The sequence below is a fragment of the Phaenicophaeus curvirostris genome, chromosome 2 (assembly GCF_032191515.1).
Source record: "Phaenicophaeus curvirostris isolate KB17595 chromosome 2, BPBGC_Pcur_1.0, whole genome shotgun sequence".
Lineage (NCBI taxonomy): Eukaryota > Metazoa > Chordata > Aves > Cuculiformes > Cuculidae > Phaenicophaeus > Phaenicophaeus curvirostris.
Window position 1 is genome coordinate 109,723,270 of NC_091393.1, and position 24,022 is coordinate 109,747,291.

A 24,022-nucleotide genomic window follows, 5' to 3' on the forward strand; every position below is an offset into this window, starting at 1 on the left:
GTCAGACACTTTTAATACAAACAGGCAACTGCTCTGAATAGTCACAACTCTAGCTTTATCTCAGCATAAAGCAAACCAGCCTGAGTACAGGGAAATAATGACACTAAATGTAGACAATTAAACATGTAAATTGAGAAAAAGTCCTGTCATCTGACTGGGAATTTTGCAATCATCTCTGGGTTTTTTTGCCCCTCCACCTCTGTTTGTTTTGGTTTTAATTCCCCATCTCCAGATTCCTCCCACCCTATTGAAGCATAGAATCATAGAAGGTCCTGAGTTGGACGGGACTCACAAGGATCATAGCATCCAACTCCTGTCCCTGCACAGGACAACCCCAACGTTCACACCATGTGTCTGAGGGTATTGGACAAATGTTTCTGGAATATTGTCAGGCTTGACACTGTGACTGCTTCCCTAGGGAGCCTGTTCCACTGCTCCACCACTCATTGGGTGAAGAGCTTTCTTCTAATGTCCAAACTAACCCCCCGCTGGCACATCTTCCTGCCATTCCCTTGGGTCCTGTCATTAGTTACCAGAGAGAAGAGATTAGAGCCCTGCTCCTCCTCTTGTGAGAAGCTGCAGTCGAGGCGAGGTCTCTCTTCAGTCTCCTTTTCTCCAGGCTGAAGAGACCAAGTCATTTTAGCTGTTTCTTATACAGCTCCTCCTCTGAACCCTTCGGCAACTTTGTGGCCTCCTCTTCACACTCTCCAGTAGCTTTATATCTTTTTTATACTGTGGTGCCTTAAACTGTACTCGGAGTGCAGATTTGGAGCTTTATTATTAACTGCCTGCATGTGTGACCTGGGAAAGCAGCTCTCTGCAGTGTCATGATGGGATATGTGCAGTGTGACTGAGGACAGCGTACGCCTTGTCCAGAAATGGAAAGGATATCAGTGCTGAGACTAAACACACCATTGTTTTGGAAAACTAAGGCAGGGGGTAAGGGGAGCAAGCTGTCCAAGCAGATTGCTTGACAGCTTTTGCAGTCTTTTAGATGCTTTTTCTCTCCTCACGACCATTTTCTGTCCCTCCTTATCTGTCGTTATCAGCTGTTAGCTGCCGAAGGACACTGTGTGCAACTTCTTGGCTGACCTTATGAAGGTCCTGGGGGAAAAACAAATCCCACAGCAGCTTTGCCGTGTGCCCGTGTGAGCGGCATCACAGCTCTGCTGGGGAAATGGGTTTTGTTATCCATGTTATGGTATTGTGGGCATTCTACAAATTACATGCCCACAGGATCAGCTGTGGCATCTTAAACTGCTTCCCTTCAGCTTTTTGTGGCTGGATGGCATTATGCTGAGCAAGTATTCACTCGATTTAGAATAGGAAAGCCATCAGTCTTATTTATTATCCTTTTAATTTCATTCAAAAAAAAATAAGAAAAGGAAATTGATTTTTAAAGGGGGACACTGGTAAAGATTAAAGAGTGATTTTTCATGAGCTACCAGACATATTGCTTCTTAGATTCCCACCTGCAAAGAAGACGGGCATCACTAATAACTTTATCATAGCAGTTCAAATTGTATTTACTTTGTCTGTACATTGCTTTGTTTAACAGTGCACAAACCAAACTGTTCTTTCTCAGAGATGCCCCTTAAATCACTCCTGGAGCTGAAGAGGTTCTTGAGTAGCATACCTGAAAGGAGGATGGTTCTCCCTTGTATTTCTGAGCATGACATTCTATGGTATGGAATATCTCCCTGGTTAGTTCAGGTCACCTTCCTGGTTTCATCCCTCCAGCCTATAGCCCACCGCTCTCCAAGGAGCAAAGTGAGAAGCACTGTTGGCCTTGATGCTGTACAAATGCCATTAGCAAAAGCTGGAAGATTAGTGTGTTATCAGTACTACTTTGGTCAAAAATCTAAACCACAGCATCAGCACCATATATGCAAAAATTTAACTCTCACCTAGCCAGGCCCAGTACAGCCTGAAAATCAGGAGGGGATCTTTGGTTTTTATCTTCTCCATAAAATGTATATTGCCGTTTTTCCTTGGCATACTCACCTTTAGCTGCTTTCCTGAACACAGAATCTTTCAGGTTGGAAAAATTTAAGATCATCAAATCCAACCATAAACCAAACACTGCCAACTCTACCACTAAACCATGTCCCTAAGGGCCATACCTATACCTCTTTTAAATTCCTTCAGGAGTGATGACTCCACTAATTCCTTGGGCAGCTTGTTCCAATTATTGACAACCTTTTCAGTTAACTAATATTTCCTAATATCCAATCTAAACCTCCCCTGATGCAACTTGCAGCCATTTCCTCTTGTCCTACTGTTACTTGGGAAAAGAGCCTGACCCCTACCTCGCTACAGCCTCCTTTCAGAGAGCTACAGAGAACAATGAGATCTCTCCTCAGCCTCTCCTCCTTTTCTCCAGACTCAACAGCCCCAGAACCCTCAGCTGCTCCCCCTAAACTCCTGTGTTCCAGACCCTTGTCCAGCTCTGTTGCCCTTTTCAACACATGCTCCAATACGTTTATTATCCCACTAAAGGAATAAACCAGCTGCACAGTCTTAGTAACTTGTCCTTTCACAAACATTTGAAGGGAACGAGCAGCTAATTTAAGCATGTTAGGGGAATGCAGTGATCAGATGCTTCAAGCCAGACTGTGCATATTAGCAAACAATTAAGGTGTCTCTCTCCTAAGTCAGTTTACGGGTGTGTAAAGGATGGACTTCACGATTCTCAAAAGCGTGGATCATGTCTCGATTGAAAAAATTAATTACAAAGCTCTCCCTCCATTATTCAAGCATGTCTGTGCCATCAGGGTCCTGTTTTTTAAATGAATCTGTAGTTACATGAGCACAAAAATATTTTGCTTGGCTTTGTTTTTTTCCTTAAGACAATAGTGTAGCTCTTGGAAAAAGACAAGCCAATAGGATTGTGGGAGTGGTGTTTTGTCACTACTGCTGCCTGTCCTTGTGATTCCATCAGCGGGAGAAGTGTTTTGTCTCTGCTGGTGCTATTCCTCAGGATCCCATCAGCCGTACGAAGTCCCAACTTCAGCACCTCGTGCAACTGAGGCAACTAATCTACATCTTTCTCTGTTTTCAAATGAAAGCCTCATGAGTGTTGAAAAACCTTTGCAGCATGGTATAAATGCATTCTAAAGGCTTGGAAACCAGAAAGCAAATAAACCAAATCTTTTTGCTTCTGGTTTGATGGGTTTTGAAGCCTGATATTTTAGCATCTGATTTATGAGTTGTGAGCTCCTCTCCACCTGCTGTTAGGAAGAGGAAAACATAGCTATGTCTGAAAGCAGCTACAAACCACTTGATAGGTTGCAGAGATCTTCTACCTAGGCAGCTGATCCGGAAAAATACTTCCATGTTCATGTCTATCTCCATGTGCCCCTTCCTAGTGGGATGTTTGCTAGAACTGGACTTAACTCGTAATGAAGTCATATGGCAATGTGAACCCATTTCAGCGAGCTGAGGGCTTAAAAATGTTCTTCATAAATTTAAATTAAATCGCATTTAGCTCAAAAGAATCTCATGATTGAGTCTAATGAGAATTAGGACAAATGTTTAGGGTGAGAATTATGCAGATCAGTTGATTTGCACTACCTGGGACACAGTCTGCGGTGTCTATTTGTCTGCTCTTACATCATGATAAGCAAAATAGTCCTCCCTGCTGCATTAACTAATCAAGACAAAGCAGAAAAAAAACCAGGGGCTGGGATTGTGTTGATTTTTGCATTTAATCAAAAGCACATTAAATGGGTCATGCCATCATTTTGTCTTTTCTTGATGAAAAAGCAAAGATACATCTGTTGCTTGTACTGGAACCTCCAGCATATCTCCAAAGCAAGAAGCAAAACCAAAGAAACAACACAAAATATTACAGAGAGCAGATTAATTTTCCCTGTAAATCTTCATTTGACAAAAAGCACATTGCTACCAGGGATTCGAGGGTGATAACATCAGTGTATGAGCTCAGAGATTAAAGTAAAATGTGCTTCAAAATCTTACCCATTTATTTCTTTGGAACCAAATTTTGTGATTTAACATTTCTGAATCTTTTTGGCCTTTTATTTCACTTTCCTTTGGTCCTTTAGTTATAAAGTTTATTGTATCTGCTTGAGATAGTTAATTTTAACATCCTGAATTTGCAGTTTACATGAGCCAGGGAAGATAATTCTACTGCACACACACTTTCTGATTAACAGTGTGTGACTTCAGTAGATCTGAGAAATGAGTTTTAAAGACTGTTTTCGAAGATGTAAATCCCACCATGCTCCATGCTTTATGAAGTGGAAATCTTCTTTTGCCTTAACTACTCTAATTTCAGATAATCAGTGCAGTCCTTTGTTGTGCAAGGTTATTGTTAATTTGCTTGATGCACGTGCTTCGCATGTTTCCTATGAAGTTCTTATAGTAGTTTCATAATAGAAGAATTTACTCATACCCATTCATGAGACAAGCTAAAATGATATATTAGAGGCATATACAGCCTGATTGTAAGCCTACCTGTCCTTCCAGTCACAAAAGGATATTACTGCACAGGGGCAAATAGCTACTCTCACTGGTCAGTAGGAAAAAATCAGTTAAATATTAAGCAATATTATATATTTAAGTAAATATTAACATTACAATTCATAACATATAAAAATATATAAAAATTTATTAAGTGTAAGTGCAATTGTACAACTGCAGCAGATATCTTCAGTTCCTACCTATAAATTGCCCAAATACCACTTTCAACATAGGTATTTAAATCAGGATTTTGAAACCTCTCCTGGTTGTCAGGAAGTGTATCAGAACAATGAGCCAGACTGATGAGAAGCTCAACATGAGCCGGCAATGTACACTCGCAGCCCAGAAGTCTAGCTGCAACCTGGGTTGCATCAAAAGTAGCATGGCTAGCAGTGACAAGGGAGGAGATCCTGCCCCTCTATTCCTCTCTTGTGAGACCTCACCTAGAGTATTGTGCCCAGTTCTAGAATCCTCAACATAAGAAGGATATGGAACTGTTGGAACGGGTCCAGAGGAGAGCTACAAGGATGATCTGAGTGCTGGAGCACCTCCCATACAAGGACAGGCTGAGAGAGTTGGACTTGTTCAGCCTGGAGAAGAGAAGGCTCTGGGGAGACCTTATAGTGACCTTCCATTATCTGAAGGGGGCTACAAGAAAGCTGGGGAGGGACTTTTTACAAAGGCTTGTAGTGATAGGATGAGGGGGAATGGCTATAAATTGGAGAGGAGCAGATTTAGGCAAGACATAAAGAGGTATTTCTTCACCATGAGAGTGGTGAGCCACTGGCACAGGTTGCCCAGGGAAGCTGTGGCTGCCCCATCCCTGGAGGTGTTCAAGTCCAGGTTGGATGGGCCCGTGGGCAGCCTGGTCTAGTGGGAGGTGTCCCTGTCTATTGCAGTGGGGTTGGAGTTGGATGATCTTTGGGGTCCCTTCCAACCCAACCTATTCTATGATTCTATGATTTTGCAGCACTCAAGATGAGAGGGGGCTTGAAGCCATGACTCTTGTTGCCTGCGTCCATGCTTTGGCTTCCAGGGCTGCATTCAGAGGCCATAATGCCTTCCTCCCTTCTGGCAAATCTTGCTGCATTTGGGGGCTCCTGGCATGCGTTGAGGCTGGTTGCTACACATGCTGCTCTGACACAGAGCTAAGAGTTCTGGGAGATAAGATTTAGTGTTTCCCAGAGGCCAGCTCTGTGTACAGATTTTTGGACCACCTAACCTTCAGTCTAACCTTTCTCACACCTGACATTGGGCATCTGGCTCCAGATTTTCAATTCGATGTCATGCACTGAGTGTTCAGGCTTTTCAGTGCTTTGCTTGTTGGTACCTAGCTGCTAACATATTTTTTTAGGACCAAGTACTGTGTCTCTCCTTAAAGTATATCGTTTTTAAAGGATGTTTTTGTTTGATTGTTTGTCTTGACATGAAACATGCTTGAATGAAGGTGGACTATATTAATTTCTTTAACCCTAAAACAATGACGACAACAAAAGCAATGAAATGCTTCTCAATTATTTTCTTTGTGTACTTCAGAAATAATTGGTACTGCACAGCCAATGTCTCAAGTTAAGTACAGATTGATTCTTGGAGCCTAATTGGTGAGATTTATTGACAATACAGCATTCAGCCAGTTATAATGGACTCCGATTCATTATACAGTTGATAATTCAACAAGTAGCTGATTCTAATTTTCAGCGTTCATTATACCATTAAAGCTGACTTTATTAGCCTACTCAGGGATGTTTAAAAACAATTAACCTTAATTTTTTAAAGAGGAATGGGAGACTTCAGCTATTAAACTTCAATTCTACTTTAACTGCTCCAGGTCTTCAGACACATGGATGCTGAATTCCGGCATCTTATTAATGCAGGATAGCAAGGTCTTCAAGTAAGAAACTCAAGGTTTGGTTTTTACTTATCTGCACTTGTGGTTTTCCTCATATCACTCATCTGAATGCGGTATGAGGTTCAACAAGATCAGGTGCCAGGTCCTGCACTTGAGTCATAACAACCCTATGTGACACTCCAGGCTTGGAGAAGAGGAGCTGGAGAGGTGTCCAGCAGAGAAAGACCTGAGGGTGTTGGTCAACAGCAGATGAATGTGAGCCAGCAATGTGCACAAGTGGCCAAGAAGGCAAACAGCATCCTGGCTTGGATCAGAAACTGTGTGGCCAGCAGGAGCAGGGAAGGGATCATCACCTCTACTCAGCATTGGTGAGGCCACACCTTAAATACTGTGTTCAGTTTTGGGCCCCTCACTACAAGAAGGAGATTGAGGGACTGGAGCATGTCCAGAGGAGGGCAATGGAACTGGGAAAGGGTCTGGTGTGCAGGGTTTGGGGTTGTGAGGAGCAGCTGAGGGACCTGGGGCTGTTTAGCCTGAAGAAGAGGAGGCTGACAGGAGATGTCATTGCTCTCAACTGCCTGAAAGGAGTTTGTGGTGAGGTGGGCTTTGGTCTCTTCTTCCAAGTAACAAGTGATGGGATGAGAGGAAATGGCCTCAAGTTGCACCAGGAGAAGTTAGGCTTCTTATCAGGAAAAATTTATTTACTGAAAGGGGTGTCAGGCCCTGGCAGAGGCTGCCCAGGGAGGTGGTTGAGTCTCCATCCCTGGAGGTATTTAAAAGATGGGCAGACAAGGTGCTCAGGCATATGGTTTAGTAGTAGACAGGTCCAGTTGGACTCAATGTTCTAAAAGGTATTTTCCAAAAAAACGATTCTATGATTCTGTGAAATCGCTTTGGGATCAGGCTGTAAATTCTTATTGTGGTGAAGCAAGGAGTAGGCCAGTGTTTAATTAAAATATTGCAAATGTCCTGATGGTCTGTGCTTGCAGAGAGAGGATTCATTTTAGAACATCATCATAATGAAATGATAGATGGCTTTTCAGACAGAGCCTGCGTTCTAAGGCTCCACATGTATGCATGTGTCTCTACAAAAGAGAGTTTAGGAGAAGTTTCAAAGCAGATCAAAGTGAAAGAGTTTCTTGATGGTTGGGCTTTGTAGCACTAAGCCTGCTGGGTGTTCTACAAGGATCCATTGTACCCAGCCGTACTCTGAAGCATAGCCAGAGCTTTGCATGCATTACACCAGCTGGTTTTTGAGTAGGGCCTTACAAATTGCCTAATCCAGGTTAGGCCTTTTCAGGAAGCTCTTTAATCCTTCTAATATTTGCATAATGATCTCAATGCTGTAATTCTTGTGTGACAGAGTGCTGAAGTTCTTTCTGACTTACATTAATGATGGTGGAAGAATAATGGAATACCAAATTGACGTCTTCATCGTTCAGGACTGAGAATACCATAAATTTCAATGTTTAAAACAGTGTGGGGCCAAGTTGACTCATGGTGTGATCACAGTGGCAGAGGCATGCATTGACTTTATCCTGGTTAAGTAAATATTGACTCATATTTGGAAATCTAAATGAGGGGGTGGATTCTACTAAAGACTTACAATTTAAAAAAAAGACCCCTTCACCACAGCAGTATTCTACCAGAATAATGCTTTTTTTTTTCCTATGACCTTGATTAAAACATGATAATCTCCCATGAAAATTCCGAACTAATCAGCTGTAATAAAAGATAGATGAGGATTGCATGAATACTTTATGCGAATGGTAAGAAAGTAAGTCTCTAGTTTAGAGGTATTGTGTTAAAATTTGTAGGACTACCCAGCAGGCAATACCAGGCTGATTTCCCATTCCTGCCCTCCTGCAGACATTAAAATAAAGCAGCACAGACACGAGCTGAAAGACAATCTGAAGCAGCCATGCAACACCAGTTCTGAGATTATAAAAATGAGAGATGCTGCAGCAAGGAGGTTCACTGAAAAACAGGCTTTCATAGTGATTCAGAAAATGATTCATATCCATTTCCCTGGGATAACAGACTAAGAAACTGAATCGCAGGGTGGTGTTCATGTATGCAACACAGGTGATTGCTTTTAATAGCCGGTATTATCTGATATCTTGCTTCATGTTTAATACCTGGGAGTTCAAATATGACTTTTTCTCTCAGCAGCAAATACAAAAATATGTTATTTCACCATAAAACGTTTGCGGAGACCTTCTTATGTCTCATCTCCACTTACTTGACTAGGTATATAGTCATCAGCATATCCAGTGAAGCATGTATTGTGATGAGCAGGCCATGTTAATATATGTAATTGTTTGCACTCACTACCTATGAATGATTAAAACCGTGAAAGAAAACAATTATTCAGATAAGCCCTAGTTTCTCTAAGGAGTAGCAGATACTCTACCTTTCATTTGCTGAGTGCCATCAAAAGTTCTGCCATCCTCTTTGTTTATTGTAGTAAAAGGAGATGAGTCCGGGTTAACAAAAAAAGGTTTACATGACATTTGAAATGTTTTTTTCCTCACAAAGCCTATTCTCTGACCTTTAACAAATGATTGCAGTGTTGTCTTGGTACATGTGTGATCAAGTTGTGTATTCCAAAGTACTAATTTTGTGGCACATTATGAAGTAATTTGAAGAGAGACTGAGAAGCAATAAAAGTTATTAAAGCTGCACTGATAGGAGACAGTAGCTAACTCCTTAGATTACCTGGACAGCAGGTTAAGGCTTATCTTGCATGAATATCCATGGACCACCTTACAGCCTCGTGTAAGCAACTCCCCAGAGTCTAGCTCCACAGGGTTGCTGCACCCTGTGCTGTAGCATTTCTCAAAAGAGAGGTCAAGATAATATGCTGTCCCCTCCCACTGCAAAGCAAAGGTACAGTGACCAGGTCTGGATTTCTTACTGAAGCAAACAGGGAAATAGCGACTCCTGACAGATGCTATTTCCCCTGAGCAGCTCCAGATACTGAGCAGCCCAAGTCTGTGCTGTAATTTTGGTCTGGGCAGGCAGTTAGACTCCCACAATGATGCCTTTGAATATTATAGCTGTATTTAATGCCAAAGCCTTCAGCCTCGAGACTATGCTTGTGCTGACAAGGCTAGCACATAGTCCTGCGTTGGGAATAGTGAATAATCACCCCATTTTCTCTGTTTTCAGGAGATTTGTCCTTACCAAGATGCAAGTCATTCCAAAAGGATCTTTCGCAGGACTTGGTGACCTAGAGAAAATGTATGTATTGTGTCATTACTTAGTAGGAAATAGCTATTTTACTCAAAACTGCACTTTCTGGATGCAGCTCCTTTTAATGCCTCTGTTTCTAGGCTTCATCTTGTTTCTGTTTAAAAAGAAAATAGAAACTTTTTTTTTTAAGACCATGTTCCAAAATATTGTTGTCATAAATACATTTTATAGCAGCAATCAGGCAGTCTCTGGTCAAATGGTTGGTTGAGCATAAGATGTCATTGCAATTAATAAACATGATGCTATAGCAGAAAATCATGGGAAACTGATTATTGTGAGAATTTTGTAATGGATTAGAATAAATCAGTGGAAGATTAGGGAGGAAAAAAATCTCCTGTTCATAAAAAGGCAGCTGATTATCTTTTCACTGATGAAGAAATAAGATTGGTTTGTGCAACTTCAAAGTCAGCTGGCGGAATAGAATCATGGAATGGTTTAGATTGGAAGTGACCTTAAGGCCCATCCAGTTCCAACCTCCTGCCATATGCAGGGACACCTCCAACTGAATCAGGTTGCTCAAAGCCTCATCCAACCTGACCTTGAACACCTCCAGGGATGGGACATCCGCCACTTCTCTTGGCAACCTGTGCCAGTGGCTCACCAGCCTCACAGGAAAACGTTTCTTCCTAGTATCTCATCTCAATCTCCCCTCCTTCAGTTTAAAACCATTCAGCTTCTTCCTATCCCTACACTCCCTGATAAAGATCCCCTCCCCATTTTGTGTAGGAGGCATGAGAAGTTTATTATGGGTGATAGATCAAATAATCTTAGCACATAAAGGGTGTAAGTGTCCGGTTTCTGTGACTTCTAGTGATAAGCCTGGAGATATAAACATGAGAATTTTTGATTAACCAATGTATCATGCATTTGTTTGTATACCAGTATGGATGTATTGCAGACCTCCAAGATTAGAAGGAAAAATCCTTTGTTAGTATGTTTTGTACTATTCTTTAGCAACAGCAGATCTCTGGGTTCACTGATGCTAGGACCAGAAATGAGAACTATCACTGTCCAAGAGGAAATATTCACGGATGCGTACAATGTTTCTGAATTATTGTACACACAAGCAAATCACAGGACTTTGTTTAGAAACACACCTAGGGCTTACATCCTAACCGGAGAAGGTCACAAACAGGCAGCTCACCCAAGACCAATCTGAGATGGACTTGGGAAATGGACTTTAAATCAGTGCCTTTTCAATGCTATATTTATAACAGGAAAATTAAAAAGGAATCCATTCCTGATGTTTCTCTGCTTAATTTCTATCCTTTTCCCTCATAGCCTTCTGTAAGTGAGAGATTTAGCAAGAAGGTGAATGCACCAGAAGGTAGGGTAAGGGAAAGGGAAAGGGGGTTGAATATAGAAAAGAAGAGATCATAGAGTCACAGAATCGTTTGGTTGGAAAAGACCTTTGAGATCATCGAGTCCAACTGAACCAATCCACTATTAGTTCATGTCCCTGAGTACCTTGTCTACTCATCTATTAAATCCCTCCAGGGATGGAGACTGCACTGCTTTCTGGGGCAGTCTCTTCCAATGCTTCACCACTCTTTTAATAGAGATATTTTTCCTAGTATCTAATCTGACCCTTCTCTGGTGCAACTTGAGGCTATTTCCTCTCATCCCACCACTTTTTACTTTGGAGAAGGATGGAGATTGATGAAGAACAGACAATGAACATGCAATGAGGATTAAAGACCTGCTGGTCAGCAGTGAGTGGTAGAGCTCACACAGCACCTGTCCTTTTCTGAAGTGCAAGATTCATTTCATGGCATCACCATAGGTTCAGGAGCCTTCTTTTGGCACAAAGGACACACTAAAATGCCTCCGGTTGCAACATACATGGATCCAGACCCTCACAACCCTATGAAGCACCACTGTAAATGGTAATTTTTATTGAGGAAACAGTAAGAATCTCATTTTTTTGTGGTGAAGAGTTACCAGTTAGGAGTAATCAGCTCTGCATTGCCATTTTTGTTGGCACTCATTTCTCCCCAGTACTGCAGTGTTCCTTTTAGCCGAGTCCTTCTGGAAAATCATGGAGCTCTCTGGACTATGAAGTGGGATGCTAAGTGCGTTGTAAACTGCTCCTGTTGTCTTTAATTACTTAGAAACCATATGTCAGATATGTATGAAGATAGCAAATGCATTGACTAGAACGTCTCTAAGTGGTGATTTATTGTTAACCAAAAGAATTGCATATGGAAATGAGCTCAGTTTGAAAATACATCTATGTACTATTAGTACATGGAGGAGACATGGGGACAAACAGTTTATAGCAACACATCCTTGAAAATAAAAGTGTGATGAATACGTAAATGAGACCAATCAACATCAACAAAGATGAGGTATTTGCAGATGATATGGCAAGCAGATAAAATATGAAATAGCTCACAAATCCTAAACCTAACCCATAAAACATTCATCAGAAATATTCATAGTGGTGTAGGGACAAAAAGTATGTAATCAAATGATAGATTTGCATATAAAAACACTGCCTTTGTTCCCATATACAAGAAGGGTCAGAGGGAGGACCCAGGAAACTACAGGCCTGTCAGTCTAACCTCAGTGACAGGAAAAGTCATGGAGCAGGTAATCTTGAGTGCTATCATGAAGCACATGCAAGAGAACCGGGTGATCAGGCCCAGTCAACACGGGTTCATGAAAGGCAGGTCTTGCCAAACTAACCTGATCGCCTTCTGTGACAAGGCGACCCACTTAAGGGATGAGGGAAAGGCTGTGGATATGGTCTTCTTGGACTTCAGTAAAGCCTTTGACACAGTTTCTCACAGCATTCTGCTTCGGAAACTGTCAGCCTCTGGCCTGGACAGGCGCACACTCTCCTGGGTGGAAAACTGGTTGGATGGCCGGGCCCAGAGAGAGGTGGTAAATGGAGTTAACTCCAGCTGGAAGCCAGTCACAAGTGGGGTTCCCAGGGCTCAGTGCTGGGTCCAGCCCTGTTCAATGTCTTTATCAATGACCTGGATGAAGGCATCGAGTGCACCCTTAGCAAGTTTGCGGACGACACTAAGCTGGGTGGAAGTGTCGATCTGCTGGAGGGGAGGGAGGCTCTGCAAAGGGATCTGAACAGGCTGGACCGCTGGGCAGAGTCCAATGGCATGAGGTTTAACAAGGCCAAATGCCGGGTCCTGCACTTGGGGCACAACAACCCTGTGCAGTGCTACAGACTAGGAGAAGTCTGGCTGGAAAGGTGCCCGGAGGAGAAGGACCTGGGGGTGTTAGTTGACAGTGACTGAACATGAGCCAGCAGTGTGCCCAGGTGGCCAAGAAGGCCAATGGCATCTTGGCTTGTATCAGAAACGGCGTGACCAGCAGGTCCAGGGAGGTTATCCTCCCTCTGTACTCGGCACTGGTGAGACCGCTCCTCGAGTACTGTGTTCAGTACTGGGCCCCTCAGCACAAGAAGGATGTTGAGGCTCTGGAATGAGTCCAGAGAAGAGCAACGAAGCTGGTGAAGGGGCTGGAGAACAAGTCTTACGAAGAGCAGCTGAGGGATCTGGGTCTGTTTAGCCTTGAGAAGAGGAGGCTGAGGGGAGACCTTATTGCTCTCTATAACCACCTGAAAGGAGGCAGGGAACAAGAGGGAATGACCTCAGGCTTCGTCAGGGGAGGTTCAGGTTGGATATCAGATAAAAATTTTTCATGGAAAGGGTCATTGGGCACTGGCAGAGGCTGCCCAGGGAGGTGGTTGAGTCACCATCCCTGGAGGTATTTAAAAGACGGGTGGATGAGGTGCTCAGGGACATGGTTTAGTGGCAGATAGAAACGGTTGGACTCAATGATCCTGGAGGTCTTTTCCAACCTAGTGATTCTGTGATTCTGTGAAAAACCTTTTCACTCTTGCAAGATCATGCACAGAAAAGGAAGACTAAAGCAAACTGTAGTCTATTTAAGGAAAACAGCTATTAATAATGTGATACTTCCACACAGTTAAATGTGGATAGCTTGATGAGTTACTTCGATAGCCTGTATGGATGCGCTCAGATCAAACTAAGCAGAATAAAAGTGAAGAGTAACAATGTTTCCTGAATGTGTTACCAAAGAATAACAGTATCTTATACAGATCAGTATATCTGTACAAAGAAATTTTAGCATTACTAGGTCATTTCTAACTTTGTTTCTGAGAACAGAGTAGGTTTTAAAGACTAGAATCATACAATCAATGAGTTTGGAAAAGAACCTCTAAGATCATCCAGTCCAACCATCAGTCCAACACCACTGTGCCATGTCTACATGGTTTTTTTGAACCCCTCCAAGGATGAGGACTCCACCTCTGCTCTGGACAGCCTTTCCAGTGTTTCACCACTCTTTCAGTAAAAAAATTTTTCCCAATATCCAATCCAAACCTCCCCTGGCACAACTTGAGGCCATTTCCTCTAATTTGATCACTTGTATCTCCCTATGAGTGGGGAAGAAGCAAAGTTCTTGGCTTGATTGTAAAGTTGTCATCAGATTTTCAGATTTTCATACTGGGAACTCTTCACTTTATTTAGTAAATTCTAACAACCTGCCAAAAAAAAAAAAAAAAGAAAAGAAAAGAAAAAGAGAATAAAAAGAAACTATTTCTTTGCTGAAAGAATGGTGAAGCATTGGAAGAGGCTGTCCAAGAAGTGGTGTAGTCTCCTTCCCCATAGTTGCTAAAAAACATGTCAGTGTAGCACTTCAAGACATGGCCTAGTAGGCATGGTGGTGTTGGGCTGATGGTTGGACTGGATGACCTTAGAGGTCTTTTTCAGGCCTAATGATTCCATGATTCTGTGAAACTGGTGAATTCACCATCCAGACCTTCTTCAGCCATAGCCACCAAGGCTACCTGGGCTAGCAAAAGCATAAGGGATGCCTAACATTCCATGTGCTCCTGAAATCAGTTTCAGCCAGCCCAGTCATGTGGTTCCATGCCACCCAGCAGTATACAGCCAAAAAAGGTTGGGATAGAAGGGGGAAGTCAGGTCACCTAAGGATGAGCTGTCTGTGTCTTCTCCTACCAAGACAGCTGATCAGTGCTTTGCAGCATCTCCAGGTTTCTTGCACAAAGTATTGTGTGCTGCCCTATTTGTTATGTGGAAGCCTGTGAACAAATAAGATCATTAAAGCTATTTTAAGAAAATTGTTAAGAGTCAGTATAACCAAGGCATTTGGAAACTGGTTATAGGCAGGAGTTCCTTTTTTTTTTTTTTTTTTTTTTTTTTGCAAGAAGCAAACTCTGGATTTGCAGGATCTGCTGTGATATGTAAGTTAAACAGAGCATGCTTACAAAAATACTTATTTATGTCCTTAAGGTGAAAGGGAGACACAGTGCATTCTATGCAACAAATACACTCTGAAACAGGTAGCCATAATTTGGTAGAAATACTTCAGGGTACATTCTCAAGGTGCAACTCCTTGGATATTAAATTCTAATTTACATTATAGGAAGTTATGTGTATCATTCAGCATCTTAAGGGCAGGCCATGAAAATAAGTATGCTACTTAATGCATTTAAATTAGTCTAAATATGCCTTTTCTCTCAGGGAACAGAGGGCTACAGTTCAAAAACATTAAGGCAAATATCCCGCATAAGCAAAGAAATTCAAAGTACAGGCTGATATTCCAAAGAATGAATGTTTTAATGGGGCCACTGTTATGATATGAGGGTTTCCCCTCTGTCTGCCTGGCCTTATCCTGTGCCAGTCAGCAGACACTGAAGGCTACCCAGCCACCACAGGCTGATGGTTGGATGCTGAGCAATCACAAGAGGCTTCCTGGCTACCTAAGGTGGACTTGCAAGTCCCAGATGTCCCCATCCCAGCTGACTGTCTATGTTTGTTGATGATCAGGGGATTTGAACCAGCTCTTTTCTATGCTGCAGGGGCTGCTTGCACTTCAGGCCACTGGTTCAGCAGCAAAATCATGTAAGAAAGGTCTCTTCTCTCAAGTAACACATGATAGGATGGGACGAAATGGCCTCCAGTTGTGCCAGGGGAGGTTTAGGCTGGATATCAGGAAAATCTTCTTTGCTGAAAGAGTGGTGAAGCATTGGAACAGGCTGCCCAGGGCAATGGTGAAGTCTCTATCCCTGGAGGGGTTCAAAAAACATCTCGCCATTGGCACTTCGGGGCATGGTTTAGTAGGCACAGTAGGGTTGGGCTGGGTGATCTTAGAGGTCTTTTCCAACCTTTATGATTCTATGATTTTTCTCTGCAATACATACTGTGGGCTTTCCTTAGCCCAATAGCATCCAAAGTGTCAGTCTCCATTTGCCCATTGCTACACTCTGCCCTTTGAAATGGTTCCCACAAATAGGATTTGAAAGGCAAACAGCTATGCGAGTTCCTCCCAGGGCTCCTGTGACACATTTATAGGAAAACTGAGGTGGGAATCTTTATCAAGGAGTGCGGGAATAGGACAAGGGTGGGAAATTTCAAGCTGAGAGAGGGGAGGCTTAGATGAGACCTTAGGAAGAAATGTTCTTCTGTGAGGGTGGTGAGGCACTGGAACAGGTTGCCCCAAGAAGTTGTGGATGACCCATCCCTGGAGATGTTCAAGGCCAGGTTGGATGGGGCTTTGAGCAACCTGATATAGTGGAAGTTGTTCTTGCCCATGGCAGGGGGGCTGGAACTGGATGGGCTTTGAGATCCCTTCCTACCCAAGCCATTCTGTGATTCTATGATCTTCAGTGGAGGACCTGGGTGAAGCAGTGCCCTGTTTTGAGTGTTTTTTTTCTTTCAAGAGGGGCCAGAATCAGTGTTGTAAAAGGTACAACAGCTGATGGCTGAGTCAAAGTTTTTCCCTAAAACATGTTGATTCTTCAGTTTCAATCACTGCCTTTCAGGAACTTCACTGTATTTTGAAATAAAGGAAGCTTCAAGTTGTTTTTATTATGGGATTCTTGTATTTTCAAAGTAGAATCGTGACCATCTAAGTGATTTTGAAAGGCTGAGGGGAGATCTTGTCACATCCTACAACTATCTGAAAGGGAGTTGGAGTAAGGTGGATGTTGTTTCTTCTCCCAAGTAATAAGGGATAGGAGGAGAGGAAATGGCGTCAAGTTGTGCTAGGGGAGGTATATATTGGAAAAACTCCTTCACTGAAAAGATTGTCAAGCAATGGAACAGACTGCCCGGGGAAGTGATGGAGTCCCCATCCCTGGAGGGATTTAAGATGTGCAGATATGGTGCTTAGGGAGATGATTTAGTGGTGGAATTGGCAGTGTTAGGTTAACAGTTGGACTCAATGATCTTAAACATCTTTTCCAACCACAAATGTCTGTGATTGAGGGACCTCAAACAATTCTGTGCTTCTGTAAATATGAAAATACATATTTTCTAAGAAACACGAAATATTATTAAGCTGGCTGAGTGATACATTTGTTTAACTTAGATGTTTGTGTCAGAAAGTTAAATGAGAACACAAAATTGCTAGTCCTAATTCATTTTACATTTCCAAATGTAATTCATAGGTCATAGATGGCAAAAAATGGTTCTTCTCCTGTGATGTTTCAGAATATTGTTCTGATTTAAAGAATTACTTTTTTCTTGATAGAATAAGTATATTTTGTTTTAATATCACCAAAATATTTGTAAAATTAATTCTTTTTTTGTATATTACACTTACATAATAACTCCAAAATTTCTGGATCAAATTCAGAATAAAATATATTGACTTGAAAACACAGAGAATTGTAAATACAAAATTAAGATTAATAGAAGTAAGCAGCACTAGGTTCAACAAATGGTTTTTAAAGAATCGTAAGAGGATGGTGAGGGACCATAGTTCCTGCTGCATCGTGGTGCTGTGGGAATTTCGGTGCCAACATACCATGAGAGGCATTGTGGTGCTGTCGCCTTCCAGATATATCCAGATTTTGAGTTTGCTTTAAAAAGTGCTGCTATAAAAATATGCACGAAATGGAAAGGAAAGTAATTTTTTCATGAGAAGACAAGTTTTTATAGGATTTTTACCCATTAATCGTGTGTGTGTGTGTGTGTGTGTGTGTGTGTGTTTATGTGTGTGTGTGTATGTGTGTATGTAGCTGCACAGCATATGAGTACGGAAGGTGCAACCTACCTGAAATTGTGCCCAAAGTGGGCCTGTGTTAAGCTCGTGAGGTTCAACAAGGCCAAGTGCAAGTCCAACACCTAGGTTGAGGCAATCTGCAGTCGTAATATAGGCTAGGGAATGACATGATTAAAAGCAGCCCTGTGGAGAAGGGCTTGGGAGTGCTGGTTGATGACAAGCTTGACATGAGCCAGCAATGTGCATTCACAGCCCAGACGGCAGGCTGTATCCTGGGCTGCAATGAAAGAAGTGTGGCCAGGGTGAGGGAGGGAATTCTCCCCATTTACTCCTCTCTAGTGAGATTGCACCTGAATAATGTGACCGGTTCTGGAATCCTCCACTTAAGAAGGATACAGAACTGTTGGAACAGGTCCAGATGGGGCCATGAAGATTATCCGAATGCTGGAGCACCTCTACTTTGAGGACAGGCTGAGAGAGTTGGTATTATTCAACCTGGAGAAGAGAAAGGCTCCAGGGAAACCTTATAACAACCTTCCATTACCTGAAGGGAGTCTAAAAGAAAGATAGAGAGGGACTTTTTACAAGGGTGTGTAGTGACAGGACGAAGGGGAATGGCTTTAAATTGGAAGGGGCAAGATTTTGATTAGATGTTAGGAATAACTTCTTCATGATGTGGGTGGTGAAACACTGGCACAGGTTGACCACGGAAGATGTGGATGCCCTCTCCCTGGAAGCATTCAAGGCCAGGCTAGATGGCGCCTTGAGCAGACTGATGCAGTGGAAGGTGTCCCGGCCCATGGCAGGGGTGTTGGAACTGGATGGGCTTTGGGGTCCCTTGCAAGACAAACCATTCTGTGATTCTTTAATTCTTCAATTTTTATTGTTGCTGCTACTAAATATTGTTTGTTCACAAGAAGAAGGCTAATACCATATAGGGAATAGTAAGGCAATTTCAGGAGGATTTAAGAACACCTTCCAATGTTCATTTTATCCAGCTTTTCTGTTTATTGTAGAAATAAGAAATACTGTTAGGAGATCTGGCATGTTGCAATGAAGAATTGTTTCTGCTTGCTATACAAATGCTGATACAAATGTCAGCGTTTATGGAAAACAAATGTTGAGATGAAGTCAAGACATTTATTTTCAAAGCAGGAGATGTTGATTCTCTGACAGCGTTATGCTGCACAACCTTCATTTCTATTATGTCAAATGACTGATGTGGATTTAATCATTAGTTTGATGACTGCTTTGTTCAGTGGAGAGACAGCTGAGCATTTTATCATTATTAGTGAGCTGCATTTTGATTTTTCTATCAAAGACACTGCTGGCCTCAATTCATCCCAGGTGTAAAACTAGAGTTTCGTTGTGTCCATTGTCTGTTTTGCGACTAAGCCAAGAACAATTTCCTCACAAAATATTGTGGATATTTGTTTTGATTTCTGAAGAAGGAACAGGTTTTTGAGAAAGACTTCCACATACGTGCTTGATTCTCTACAATCATAGAATGATTTGGATCAGAAGGGACTTCAAATGTCATCCAGTTCCAAACCCCCCCTGCCATGTGTATGGACACCTCCCACTGGATCAGGTTGCTCCAAGCCCCATCCAACCTGGCCTTGAACACCCCCAGGGATGGGGCAGCCACCACTTCTCTGGACAACCCGTGCCAGTGCCTCACCACCCTCACAGGAAATCATCTCTTCCTAAGATCTCATCTCAATCTCCCCTCATTCAGCTGAAAATATGTTGCCCCTCATCCTATCCCTGCACTCCCTGATGAAGAACCCCTCCCCAATTTTCCTGTAGCCCCCTTTAAGTAATGGAAGACTGCTCTAAGGTCTCCCCTGAGCCTTCTCTTCGTCGGGCTGAAGGAGCCAAACTCTCCCAGCCTGCTCTCATATGGGGGGCGCTCCAGCCCTCAGATCATCTTTATGACCTCCTCTGGACTCACTCCAACAGATCCATGTCCTTGCTGTGCTGAAAAAAAACTTACACTAAAAATAAGTAAGAATGATGAACCTTTTATAAGTAAACTACTTACTGCATGGTAGAATGGATGAGTGTATTTATATACTTTATATATATGCATATGTGTATGCATACACATAGAGTAGTCTGGCAAAGATTTAAATTGATAGGATTTAGAGTGGAAGACAGATATGAAGCCATAAAATATTTTGAATGCCTTGGGAGCCAACGCCACAGATGGAAATTACAAATGATTGTGAGAGAAATGTAGAATGCTGACAAACTGTTGGTGTCTGTGCATTTTCCAACTATGTCAGGAAAAGGTTAGGGGCTAGGAACAGGGACAGACTGGTGGCTTTCCTGGTTCAAAACCTCATCCCTGAGAGCTGCTGATTCTGATTGCTGAAGGAGGAGGTTCAAGAGAATGTTTCTGGAACAACTATGGGGTAGCTCATCTGTACAGAGAATTTATTTTGTCCATCTCATAGGGTGCTCTCCTCTGAGGAGAAGAAATGCACCTAACAATTAGTTCTAAATACAAACTCCTGGAATGGTCACTCCATGTTGCCTTTGTGCTGTGAAGTTTCTCCACTAAAACAACGAATAATGCAGAATTATCACTTATGGACTGGGCTGCATCCAAATCAATGTGACAGCAGGGTGGGGAAGGGGATTCTTCTTCTCTACTCTGCTCTCATGAGATGAAATCTGGAGTCTTGAGTTCAGTTCTGGAGCCCTCAGCACATGAAGGACATGGATCTTTCATTTTGTATGAGGTTTTATGATGATGTGTTTTTCTGCTTTATTTTCCATATTTTAAAGTCTTCTTGTGCTGGATTTTTAAGACTTTGGCTTTTCCTATCTATGCTGTGAGAAATGGCAGGCATGACATGGGGGGAAATATTTGCCTACTTATTACTTCTGTTCCCAATTAGATAATGTTTTTTAAGAAAACTGGTAGCGGCAGAGCTCCCTAGAGGAAGGGGGATTGGGTATTCCCTTTGTGGGCTAATGAGCATTTGCAGAGGGGAGCAGCTTTGAGGTACTGCCAGTGGCAAGGACAGAGGTGGATATACATTGGCATTGTGTTGATGGTTGGACTGCATGATTTTAGATGTCTTAACCAACCTTAGCGAATCTATGATTCAGTATGCCACTCAGAGACTGTGTTGGGGAGCAAGGAGCAGCCCCAGAGGCAATGAGTGGGGTTTTGCAAGAGGCCTGAGTAGAGATTACTGCTTGGAATAAGTCATTGAGGAGCTCCCAACCTTCTCAAAGGCACAGCATGTCAGAGGAAGGGGAGTACGAACTCTATTATCTTCCATCTAGCCAATTTCTTTTGTGGTTCTTCAGCTTTAAATTAATTATCCTAGTTTATATTCTAATAAAAAACACCTTTTTTGAGCTTAAAACCCTTTCATTTTTCTTTGGGGCATTTTGTGCAGAGGAAAGTTAAGACATTTCTTCAAAGCTTATGACTTGTAGTCCCATCATGCAGCACTATACAGTCTGTCATGTCATTATATTTTCACCACGTCTTGGCTCCTCTGTCCCTAAGCCTGACTCTCTATTTGGTGACCTGGCATGGCAAGCCAGGTTGAGTTGAGGCTGGAGGCACAGCCACTACAAAGAGGTCACCTCTTGAGAGGAATAGAGGAAAGAATTAATTTAGAGAGACAAGTAAATGGATCACAGTTCACCTGCCACAGCAGCATGCCGAGGCATAATTGACAACACGCACTGTTTATTTAAAAATAAGCTTGGTTTTGCCTGTGTTTCTGGGTAACAGACTTCAACATGCTAACAAGTGAAGTGGCTTTTCACCAGCCTTCATCTGTCAGTTCCAAGGAGCCTAGTTTGTATTCCCAGGACCCACAGTACTTCTGAATAACACATTATGTTTTCATCCTGCTGTGCTGCTAGGCACTGTACTTTCAGGGTAAGAGATAATATGGTAACACAGGCTGCGAAAAGGAAATATTGTGTCAGCAGTGGGCTTGGAGAGAGGACTTCCTAACAGCATCTCAGCTATGCACTGTACAGGCTTAAATCTGTGGGAGCACCCTCCAGTGAACTGGCCAGTCTCACCTTCTTCCAGGCTTCAGGGCTCATAGAATCATAGAATGGTTTGGGTTGAAAGGGGCCTCAAAGCCCATCCGGTTCCAAATCCCCTGCCATGGCCAGGGACACCTTCCACTGGATCAGGTTGCTCAAAGAACCATTCAGCCTGTCCTTGAACACCTCCAGGAATGGGACATCCTCCACTTCTCTGCATCCACCATCCACCACCTGTGTCAGTGTCTCACCACCCTCACAGGAAATCATTTCTTCCTAAGGTCTCATTTCAGATTTCAGATGTATCTGCTTTGATAAATATCTGTGACATATTTATTCTTGATTTTGGTAGTATGCAGTCAACACCAGTCCTGGCAATGTGACAGTAAGGTGTCTTTTTATCTGCAGATCTAAGGATGCTTCTGTTCTCTATACTTTGTGAAATTGTTGGCAGGTTAAAAGCTTTCTGCAGTTGGGTAAATGGCAAAGCTCTGATTGTTATGACTCCTTTTGTTCATATGAGGATGAGCAATAGCAGAACACTGACCATCCTTTGGGGAAGATAGTCCAGGAACCCACTCCTCTTCTTGCTGTTATTGACTCTCAGCTGCATTTTTACAGACCTATAGAGTCTACTCCAGCACTGCCCTTGTCTAATAGTATTGATTGTTAGTAACTGAAGGCTAATTAGGAAGCAAGTTGCTATGGTAATTCTTGAGTCATACATATAAAGAGAAAACGCTGCTAAAACCACCAGTGCATGGTGACTCTTAGCATAGCTAAACAAATTAAAAAATATAATTCATTCAGATTTATTCCTTAATTCAAATGAAGATGTGATATGCAATAAGGAAAGTTTGGGGGTTTTTTTCCTACCACATTTTCTTCTTTCATAGTCATTTTGTTCTTTTATTTGTCTGTTGAGTGAGTTATGCATCATTTTAGGACTAAATGAAAAGTAGACTTTGGGTTGGTCTCCACCCCCCCAGCCCACACAAAATATGTCACAACAAGCTTTGTGTGACAGGAGAATGATTCAGGCAGAGGGTAGCAGGACTTGAAACACCCCAAACTTCTAGGTCGCTTGTTCATATCCAGTCCACGTGTGCGTGATGAATGGTTTATTTTCACCATGAGATGGTGAGCTGAGCCTGTGCCCTCAGGAGATGGTGATTCATTGCAAGCCAGAGCTGCAGCAGCTGGGTTTCAGCAGCAAGCTTCTTTTGGTCAGACTTTGGAAGGGCTCTGCCACAGCATTGGTAGCTCAGTGGGTGACCACGCTCCATTATGGGTCACTGTGGGAAGGATGGATTGCATTTGGCTGTGCTCTGCCTCATACGTGAAGAAATGCAACATTCTGCCAGTCACATCTAATAGAGTCTTTTCACCTTATTTTTAGCTAAATATGACCCAAAGGAAAATTAAAGGCATTCTTCCCTGCTTAAAGGGTATTCTCCTTCTTCTCCTTGTGCAACTTACTAATTAGTCATGTCAAGCACAAACTTGGCTCTCCTAACAAGTCTCCACCTGCACCTCTTTAAGCAGAAGGAGGATAAAAGAGCATGCATCCTGTTGGTGCCCTTCTGGACAGCTTGAAAGATGAGGCAAAATGTATCTAGGAGAGTCACAGGGCTGGTTCAGAGATGGGAGTGTACTGAATTCAGGTCATATCTGAGTAAACGTGAGTTTCTCTGCCCCTCTCCATCTTCAGTGGATGATTGTCCTTAAATTGACTTCAGCTGCACATTGAGAGAAAAATGAGCAGAAGTGCAGCTTTTATGTAGCATGAAACAATCTTAACAGGTCTCTTAAATAAATAGAGTATACTTGCAGTGTTGCATTCATTTGTCAAAACTAAGATATAAAATTGATTATGAAGAAGTGTATTTCACTTAAGAGAAAAAAACCCAAATACATAAATAAACGCAAACAAACAAAAAACCAACCCAAAAACTCCCACAAACAAAAAGACAGAAATGTGTTTAAATTGAGTAGGATCAATTAAATCTAAGTAAAATTACTCGCAACAATGAAGTTGATTCATCTGGTTCAGGCTTTGCATAGCCTTTGAGTAAAACAGGTGCCACTGGAGAGACAGGTCCTGAGCCAGCCATTGTGAAATACCTATTTTGTGTTAGCAGTAACTTATCCCCCAGGGAAATACAAATTCCTTAGCTGCTGCCTAACTGGGTCCTCACTGAAGGCTCCCAGTGGGGCATGAGGCACAAGGGATTAAACTGGAGAATCTCTTACCCAGTGCCATCCTGCAGACCCATCTTCCGTGTAATAGAAAGAATATAATAAAACCCTACAACCTTTGTGTGGAGGAACAAGGTGTGTGCTGGTTGCTCTCTGTTTGCCACACCTTTCTGCATGTAAGACAAATGCACTCCT

General features: G+C 42.4%; 1 protein-coding gene across 4 annotated transcripts in view; it reads left to right on the top strand.

Moving 5' to 3' along the window:
• The window catches only part of FSHR (follicle stimulating hormone receptor), an 87,433-nt gene that overhangs the window by 21,336 nt on the left and 42,075 nt on the right, over positions 1–24,022 (top strand). For all 4 annotated transcript variants that reach the window (XM_069850434.1, XM_069850431.1, XM_069850432.1 and 1 more), the window contains exon 2: positions 9,503–9,574. In XM_069850434.1, the coding sequence (XP_069706535.1) occupies positions 9,503–9,574 (72 nt within the window). The remainder of the gene's footprint in view (positions 1–9,502; positions 9,575–24,022) is intronic.